Source organism: Rhinolophus sinicus, linkage group LG04 (assembly GCF_036562045.2).
Source record: "Rhinolophus sinicus isolate RSC01 linkage group LG04, ASM3656204v1, whole genome shotgun sequence".
Taxonomy (NCBI): domain Eukaryota; kingdom Metazoa; phylum Chordata; class Mammalia; order Chiroptera; family Rhinolophidae; genus Rhinolophus; species Rhinolophus sinicus.
Genome location: NC_133754.1, coordinates 143,942,977 through 143,952,628, shown reverse-complemented (window position 1 = coordinate 143,952,628; position 9,652 = coordinate 143,942,977). Strand labels below are relative to the sequence as shown.

The following is a 9,652-nucleotide window of genomic DNA, read 5'->3' as shown; positions in this document are numbered from 1 at the left end:
ATCTGAATAGACATTTCAACAAAGAAGATATACCATTGGCTGATAAGCACAAGACAAGATGCTGAGTAGATATTATTAGTCATTAGGAATATACAAATTAAAACCACAGTGAGGCTTAACACCCACTAGAATGGCAATAATCGAAATGGACTGACAATTATAAGAGTTGGTGAGAACGTGGAACCTCCTCAATGTGGAACCCTCACACTTTGATGGCAGGACCGTAAAATGATGCAGCCACTGCAGAAAATAGTTGGTAGTTTCCTAAAAATTAAACACAAATTTACCATATGATCCAGCAATCTCATTCGTAGGTATATATACCTAAGAAAAATGAAAACATATGTCCACACAAAGACCTCATATGCAAATGTTCACAACAGCATTATTCATAATAACCAGTGATAAAGTGGAAACAATCAAAATTAGAGTGGGTAAACAAAATTAGTATGTCCATACGATGGAATACTACTCAGAAATAGTAAGAGAATAATTAATGAACTGCTCACACATGTTACAACCTGGATATATTTAAAAATGTAACGTTAGGTGTAAGAAGCCAGACCTAACCACTACACATTTTACGATTTCATTTTACATGAAAAGTTCATAGAAAGCAACTTTATAGACAAAGAAAGAAGATTGTCTGGGAGTGGGGGTGTGAATAGAACATAACTAAAACTGGGCATGATGGATCTTTTGAGGTAATGAGAATGTACTTAAACTGGATTGTGGTGAAAACCGCATAACTGCAAATTTACCAAATCATAGAATTATACATTTAAAATGGGTGAATGAATTTTATGGTATATAAATTATACTTCAATAAGGCATTTAAAAAATATAGAGATGGAATTATCACTCCATCATGGAAACAGCTTTTATAGAATTTTACAGAATTTACAGCACAATAAAGACTAACACTTTTATCAGTGGTTCCCAACCATTTTTTAACAGCAAAACCAGTGACAATCCTGAAAATTTGAATTGAATCTTTAGTATAAATTGAGGAAACACATAATTTCAAGAACACTGCAAGCTCAGTAATAATTTTAATTGAATTTGCCTTTAACTAATCACAACTATATATAAAAATAGTAAATATGCAAGACATATTATTCAATCGTAAATATGCAAGACATATTCAATCTACTGACAATGCAGAATGCACATGTGGATTCATAGGCTTCTGGCAAACTGGTAGGATCAGTGTGAGATCCCTGAGTTGAAACTCCCTCAAAATCTTTTCGCCTCCTAATGCAACATTGAACAACAACAAAATTACGACTTTCAGTTCAATTCCATGGTGTTTTTAGTCATCTCTGTAGGCAGTTTACAGCAGGGAAAAACATGACTGACTTTTGGACATAGGTATGTCCCAGGTACGGGCAAAATGTGCTCGATAAGTGAATCATAGAAAAGAAGTCACATGATTGGAAAACTACACAAAGGTTGACTGGTCAGATGCTTGTCCAAATATATAATAGAGCTGTTTCATGGATTCCTGTTTTGTCTTTAATCTATCCCCTAGGGCCCATTTCAGTTATAACTGGTTGGGTCTCCACAATTCTACAGTGCAAACCTTATATTAAATGATTGTGAGCATTCAGAAACAACATGCCCCACGTGATTTCCTTCCTCTGGGATTTTCATTTTCTGTAGGATATCCTCTCAACTTTACCAACAGTGGCACAGCAGCAGCAAATATTTCCAGAACTACCAACTGAGGACTTCCTACATATAAACCAATCACTTGATAGGATCTGAAATGTACTGTTTCCATTGCCAAGAAATGGATTCCAAAATCATTTCCAAATTATTTATAAGAAACACTTGTTTCTTTCAGTAAGTCTTGTTTTTGTCACTGTCCACTGGCAGCCACTCGCTCTGCACCTGCCTTGTTCAGCTGGCAGCCACAAGTGTTCCAAAACCGAGAAACAGGAGAAACTTACTTTAATTCATTGTTCAGTTACATTTCCAAATAGTATCTTCAGTATGCTTTGGGTTAAAGTATAATAGGTACACTATTCTCCGTGTTTCCAGTTGTTTTGTACATTCTTAGTGTATTGTTTTCCCAGAATAACAATTGGACCTATTGCTTTAGAGTACTTCACCAGAAAACATACTGTGTGTACTATTGGGAAGTGTAAATAGTTTTCAAGTCAGCTTATCTTATGTTTCCTGACTTTGCGGACATGCTGTAATATCCTCTGCTAAGGGACGTCAGTTTTGTCCTGTAGACCACCTTTCCTAACCTCAGCAGGTCATGGCAATACCCACAGGGCCAATTCATTTCCTGTATCAGTCATTTAGATTGCTGTTCCCCATGTGTCCATGATTTTTGTTCATAATGGTAAAAGAAAAAAACTCTTTTACAGATTAAATATATTCCACAAACAAATTCACTACTAGATTAAAGTGGAATAGATAAGGTCATACTCGATTACACAAAAAATTTTATTTATATATATGCAAATTTATAACTTAAAGTTCAGTATTAGTAATAGAATATGCTTTTCTAATTCACTTTCTATTTTAAATTCATTACGTAATTTCAAAATATATAATTTTTGATCATTTGGTTTACTAAGGATTTCTCAGAAAGTTCTGTGTGATATTAATTACATTCAGCAATATAATATTGCAGGTGTTATGATTCCTATGAGGAAATCAAGTCATGGGGGGTGGAAAATAAAAAAGTGATTTGACTTCCGTTGCATCAGCAATAGCTAAAAACCTAAGCACTCTCCAATGATGCCTGGAACCCAGTTCTTCAGAAAAAAAGCTCTCAATTGTCTAAAATAATGGAAATGAAAGCATGGCAGAAGGACTGTCAGCAGAGTCCTGGAATACTGGTATGGAAAATAATGGAGTTGTCCAGTCAGCAACTCACACACACTAATATGCAGAATAGGCTCTGGGATCAGATGATTGCATAGGTTCAAAACCTGACCCCAACACTTTTCGGCTGTATGCCAAATTAGTTATTCTCAGTGTCTCATCTATAAATGTGAACGGTGAGAGTTATCACTGCACAAGGCCACAATGAACACTAAATGAGCTTATAAAGGGCTTAGTTTAACACAGTGCCAGGATACAGTAAACAATACATGTGGCCCTTGCCTTCCGGGACACCCTTTCTTGATTCTCCTACTTCTCTGGTCACTCCTCAGTCTCCCAAGCTGCATGTACACAGGAACAACTCCAGGAGTCCTGGCAGAGAACAGCTGCTGGGAGGCTGAGAGCTAGGCAGAGACTTCAGAGGTCACACAGTGCTAAAGTCTAGGCTTATATTGAGTGGAGAGACCTTGGTGAACACCCTTGCCATTAAGACAAGACCCCAGAAAATACATGGCTAGGAATAAAGGCAATACTTAAGGAGTAAGACACAGGAATAAAGAATTCTGGAAATAAATGTTAAACTAAAATAGACCACCCCTAACAACGCTAACTCATGTTTTAACAGGATCAAGGTGATCCACAGTAATTTATTTCAGAGGATGACTATCACCCACAATTTCTAGCATATAATAAAAATTACTAGATGTGCAAAGCAGGGGAAAGTGACCGATAATCAAGAGACAAAATAATCAATAAAAGCAAACAAAGTGAACAAGCACTTCAAAATAACTATGATTAATATGCCAAAACATAAAGATGTACAGATAGATGACATGCAATATTTTAACAGAATTAAAATCTATAAAAAAGAATCAAGTGGACATTTTAGAATTGTAAAATTCAGTATTTGAAATTAATAATTTATTAGATGGGTTTAAAAGCAGGCTGAACACATTAATTCTATTTATCTAGAAGACAGAATTAATACATACAAAGAAAGTACAACAGGAAATATATAAACTGAAGCACAGAAAGAAAACCATGAATGGAAAAAAGAAAGCAGAGCATGAGAAAGACTTGGGATACAGTCAAAAAGGTCTAACGGTAAATGTAACTGGAGAGCTTGAAGGAAAGGTGAAAATAAGAAAAAGTAGCATTTGAAGAAATAATGACCAACAATTTTCCAAGTCTGTTTAAAGACACTGACCAAAAGATTGAGGGAACTCAGAAAACCTTAAGTGGCATAAATTTAAAAATGACACCTTACACATCATACTCAAATGCATGAAAACCAAAGATCAGAAACATCTTAAAGCAGGTTTAACGTGACCCTTCTTTCCATTACCTCCCTGATCTCTCAGGACTCTCCAGCTAATCACTCCCTTCCTTGCTGTTCTGTGAACGCGCCTGGCACAATCTTGCTTTAGAGGACTTGCAGTGGCTGTTTCCTCTGCCTGAAATACTTCCCCCATGTCTTTCTGGATACTTTAAAAATCATAGCCCTTGGACACCCTCAACTCTATGCCATCCATGTTCTTAGAACTCCAGTCACCCTACCATGCCTTATTTTTTCCCATAGTACTTTTCACCTTCTAATATATAATTTACTTATTATGTTTATGGCTTATTGTCTATCTCTACCCACTGAAAATTTATCTCAGAAAGGATGGGTACCTTAGTTTTGTTGGTTGTCGTACCCCAAGTATCTTGAACAGTACTTTACACACACAGGTGCTCAATGGTTATTTGTTGAATAAATGAATGTTACCTATTACTATTACCATTATTACTCCAAGCCTTTTAGTCACCAAATAACTTGTTCATGTGTATATATATATATATATACACATATATATGTGTATACACACATTCTACATTCCATTTACATGGAATATATATATAACTTTTCTTTTGCAGAATGTAGGCAAACAACCAAATTGATGTCTTCATTACATTACTAATGAATACACACACACACACACACACACACACACACACACACATTTTTAAGAAGGGCACAGCTCACAGTGGCCCATGCGGGAATTGAACTGGCAACCTTGGTGTTATTAGCACCATGCTCTAACCAACTGAGCTAACTGGACATCATATATATATGTATACGCATATGTATATGTATATATATAAAATCACAAAGTAGCAATAATAATATCAATAATATCAATTGCATAGTGCTCTTATAGATTCTACGCATTTCACCTATCAATGCTTCTATCAACCTCATGGAAACCAAGGCACAGAAAGATTAATCTGTACCAAGTCACCCAGCTAGTAAGTGACTAAACCAGGATTCAGATCCATGCTGAGTTCCAAAAAGAAAATATATATATATATATAAAATATTAGAAAGGATAATTACTAAAGAAATAAAAGTGAATTAAATATAACAGTGAAATTTAAGTCTGTTTAAAAGAAAACAAAATGTTTCTTAGCACTAACGAATGAAACGCAGATATTAGTATATGTCACTAGGTGATGCTCTTTGTTAAATTTCTGTCCTGGTAAAGTAACCTGAGGAATTATAATTCACTCAGATGGGAAAAAACTTATGTTAGGGCTAATAATAATTTAGTTATCGCTTTAATCACAAGTTACATAGTCCAGAAAATAAATTTATATGCAAAAAGGTAAGTCACACAAATTGGGAAAAAAACTTTCTGTAAGACTATAAGCTTAGAATATTGAGACTTCCCCTTAATGAACATGGCCCCTCTCTTCACTTATTTTTATCTTTCTCCATTATGTCTCCATTTTCTTTAATGTCTTCAAAAGATTTTATATTTCTGTCGACAGAGTTGAGTATTTTTAAAACTTATTCCTAGGTAACATATTTATTCCACTGTAATGTTGTCTATGTCTTTACTTTTTTTAAAAATAAATTATTTTATTATTCATTTAAATCAAATTTCCAGTCATTACTGTTTTCTTTTTTTTTTTTTTAGATTTTATTGGGGAAGGGGAACAGGACTTTATTGGGGAACAGTGTGTACTTCCAGGACTTTTTCCCAAGTCAAGTTGTTGTCCTTTCAATCTTAGTTGTGGAGGGTGCCATTCAGCTTCAAGTTGTCCTTTCAGTCTTAGTTGTGGAGGGTGCAGCTCAGCTCCCGGTTCAGTTGCTGTTTTCTAGTTGCAGGGGGCACGGCCCACCATCCCTTGCGGGAGTCAAAACCTGCAACCTTGTGGTTGAGAGGACGCGCTCCAACCAACTGAGCCATCAGGAAGGCAGCTCAGCTCAAGGTGTCATGTTTAATCTTAGTTGCAGGGGGCGGAGCCCACCATCCCTTGTGGGACTCGAGGAGTTGAACTGGCAACCTTGTGGTTGAGAGCCCACTGGCCCATGTGGGAATCGAACCGGCAGCCTTCAGAGTTAGGAGCATGGAGCTCTAACCGCCTGAGCCACCGGGCTGGCCCCTATGTCTTTACTTTTTTATGTTGAAATATTTTAAAGTAAAATGACATTATACCCTTAAATATTTCAGTATACATTTTTTAAATAACATTATTATACTTCAACAAAACAATTCCTTAATATCATCTATGATCCAAAAACCAAAGTCAATAAATATTAAAAGGGCCTCATGCTTAAAAGTAATTAGAGAAACACAAATTATTAAGGCAAAGACATACATTGCACACATATCAAATTGACAGAAATTTAAAAGTCTGCTACGAAGTGTTGGAAAGGATGCAGAGCACTGGAACTCTAATACATTGCTGTGAGGGAAGGAGATGACAATCCTTCTGGAAAGACAATTTGGCAGTATTAGTTATAGAGAAGACACATACACCCGATGCCCTCTACCACTGCAATACACAGATACAAAAAGGTGTACCAACAAACAAGACCCGTGTACCAAAAAACACATATAACTATGCTCACGGAAGTATTTTTTTAATAGAAAAAAATTAAGATAACTCAAATGTTCCTCAATATTAGAGAATATAAATAAATTGTGGTATCCATATACAATGGATTAAAACACAGTCATGTAAAATGGACAAATCAGAGCTCTTGAAACAACATGGATCAATTTCACAAATTTCATAATAATGAAATAAAGAGACACAAATTAACATGGATAGTATAAATTTGTTCATAAAAACTTTAAAATCAATGCCTGCCACTTATTTTCAAGTGGTTCAGCAAATAATATACATCCATGTCCATCTATTCAGATACAAAGAAAACATGGCAAAATGTTAAATATGAATCTAGGTGAGGAGTACAAAAGTTCATTGTACTATTTTGCTATTTTTCTTCATTTTGAGATTTTTCAAAATAGAAAAAAAAAATCAAACAAAGCTAATTTATACTGTTTAGGAGTAGTTTCAGTTTCTTCATCTGGGTGATAGATATGTATGACTTATCTTTATAATTATTTATTAAACTATAGATACATATTTTATGCATTTTTCCATATGTATATTTCACAAAAGAAACGATAAAAAATATGATGAGGTATATAAAAATACTTTCAAAGAAAAATTGCTATATATTTGTTAAACATTATTATTTTAGAAATAAACTTTTTGCTTTGTAACAACCAAACAAAAGAAAGGAGCTCTTATTACGTAGGCCATTTACTTGAGATCAATTTATCAAAAGGTACATAATTAGTACCAACTTTTGAGGCTACTAATATAATAATGTTGTCTGATTTTTCCATGAAATAGTTCTTACACAACCATCAAACTGAATCTTGTTTACTTTGTCTATTCTTCTAAATAAATCCCATGAACGGCAATGTAACTCAATGCTCATTTGGGCAGATGTTAGCATATGCTACTTAAGAAATTATTATAAGAAAACTCTAGATGCAAGTTTTATAATTATTCAAATATACACAATTTATATTGTCCATGTATAAATGTTGCCATTTTTAATAGGTTTTTCCGATTTCCTCACTAGGATTTCACAGTATTTTTTTGTGAAAGTATGACGGTAACAGTCAAAAGTTGTTAGAAATTTCATATTTTCAAACTCTGATTCAGTTATGTTCACCTGTTTGATTGTCATCTTCTTCTGAGTCATCTAAATCAATATCAAAATCTAAATCTTCATCACTTTTTTCTTCATTTTTGCTGCAGTTTCTTCTATACTTGGAACGTACATTATTTTCAGTATTTTCTGTCTTTTCTGGTTCTTTATTAAACCTAACGATGGAAGAAAAAACTTCTCTTTATTTCTCAGGCTTTCATTATTTAAGTGTATAGATTGAAAAGAACTTTACACTACATTCCTGATTAACAGAAGCCTAGTGACATGGATGGACCTAGAGAACATTATGTTAAGTGAAATAAGTCAGAAAGAGAAAGACAAATACCGTATGATCTCACTTATATGCGGAATCTAAAGAAAAGAATAAGTGAATGAACTAATCAGAGACAGTTTTGGAAACATGGAGGAAAAACAGAGGGTTGCTAGAGGGACGGGGGGGGGGGATAGGGGGAAGGTGAGAGGTTTTGAAAAATAGTCGGAAACCACAAGATGGTCATGGGGGTATGAAAATTAATTTGGGGATCGTACAGAGGGATAGTGGATGGGGGGAGGGGGGTTCACACAGTGTGAGGGATATAAATGATAAACGTCTAAGTTTTGCTTTGTCTTGTGCACCTGAAACTAATAAAAACAAACAAACAAACAAACATAAAAAAACAGAAGCCTAGTGAAATAAGTATAGAGAAAAAGATACTTAAAGACGAACTTATGATCTAACCAATTATAATACTGCTGTCAATAAAGTAGGCTGAAACAAATTAATACATACTGCCCATTGAAGAAAAGCAGTTATATAATAAGAAAGTCTTTTGTAATGGTAATGAATGTGAACTTCATAGATAAACATTTTAATTTCCTAAAAATACAATGTTTCATTTTTATTTTAATGACAGAAAAATTTAATAAATAATTAAGACTTCTTTCCTGTTAGCTAGAGAAAGTCTACATTGGTGTGACATATTGCAACTTAAGACTCTTAGAGCTACTGAATGTTTCTTTTTAAAAAAATTCACATATCAGTTACTAAAAGAGTAAAATCCCAAACATAAAAAGAAATACTCACAGAGTAACAATGTCTTCTTTCTTGCCACACTTTGCACAGACTTCAAGTTCACAGGCACATGGTCTACACATTATGTGATAAGAATCCTTCACTGTCTTTTGTAAACATTTAACACTGAAAGTGGAAAATGAAACCAAATATTAACTTTTACTAATGACCTAAGATTTATTTGATGAAATGAGGGGGTGTAGTTAAATGCACAGGTGAAAAGCCTAAAAATCAAAATACCTAGATTTTAACCTCAGTTAGATATTTATTTATATCACTTCAGACTAATTATAAAGCACCTCTAGATAATAGAGTACTTGAGTAAAAAATAACAGTACTTGAGATTTATGTACTTTCTTAAAAGCTTTAAAAAATGTCATCAGTGAATACTGATACTTTACTTCTTTCTTTCCAGTTTGGATGCCTTTTTTTTTTTTTTTCTTGCCTAATTGCTCTGGCCAGGACTTCCAATATTAGGCTGAATAAAAGTGGTGAGAGTGGGCATCCTTGTCTTGTTCTGGGTATTGTTCCTGAAAAGTTTCAGCTTTTCACTGTTGAATATGATGTGAGCTGTGGGCTTCTCATATATGGCATTGATGGTGAGCTACATTTTCCCTCTACAGCCACTTTGTGGAGAGTTTTTATTATAAATGGATATTGAATTTTGTTCAATACTTTTCCTGCATCAAGATGGTATGATTCTTATCTTTCATTCTGTTAATATAATACATATCATTGAATGA

General features: G+C 34.2%; 1 protein-coding gene across 1 annotated transcript in view; it reads right to left on the bottom strand.

Moving 5' to 3' along the window:
- Nucleotides 1-862: 862 nt before the first annotated feature.
- Nucleotides 863-9,652, bottom strand: part of LG04H9orf85 (linkage group 04 C9orf85 homolog) — a 50,316-nt gene continuing 41,526 nt past the window's right edge. Inside the window, exons 3-5 of the mRNA XM_019736676.2 lie at nucleotides 8,922-9,035; nucleotides 7,862-8,013; nucleotides 863-6,600 (exon numbers count right to left, since the gene is read on the bottom strand). Coding sequence (XP_019592235.2) covers nucleotides 6,563-6,600; nucleotides 7,862-8,013; nucleotides 8,922-9,035 — 304 coding nt within the window. The 3' untranslated portion in view covers nucleotides 863-6,562. The remainder of the gene's footprint in view (nucleotides 6,601-7,861; nucleotides 8,014-8,921; nucleotides 9,036-9,652) is intronic.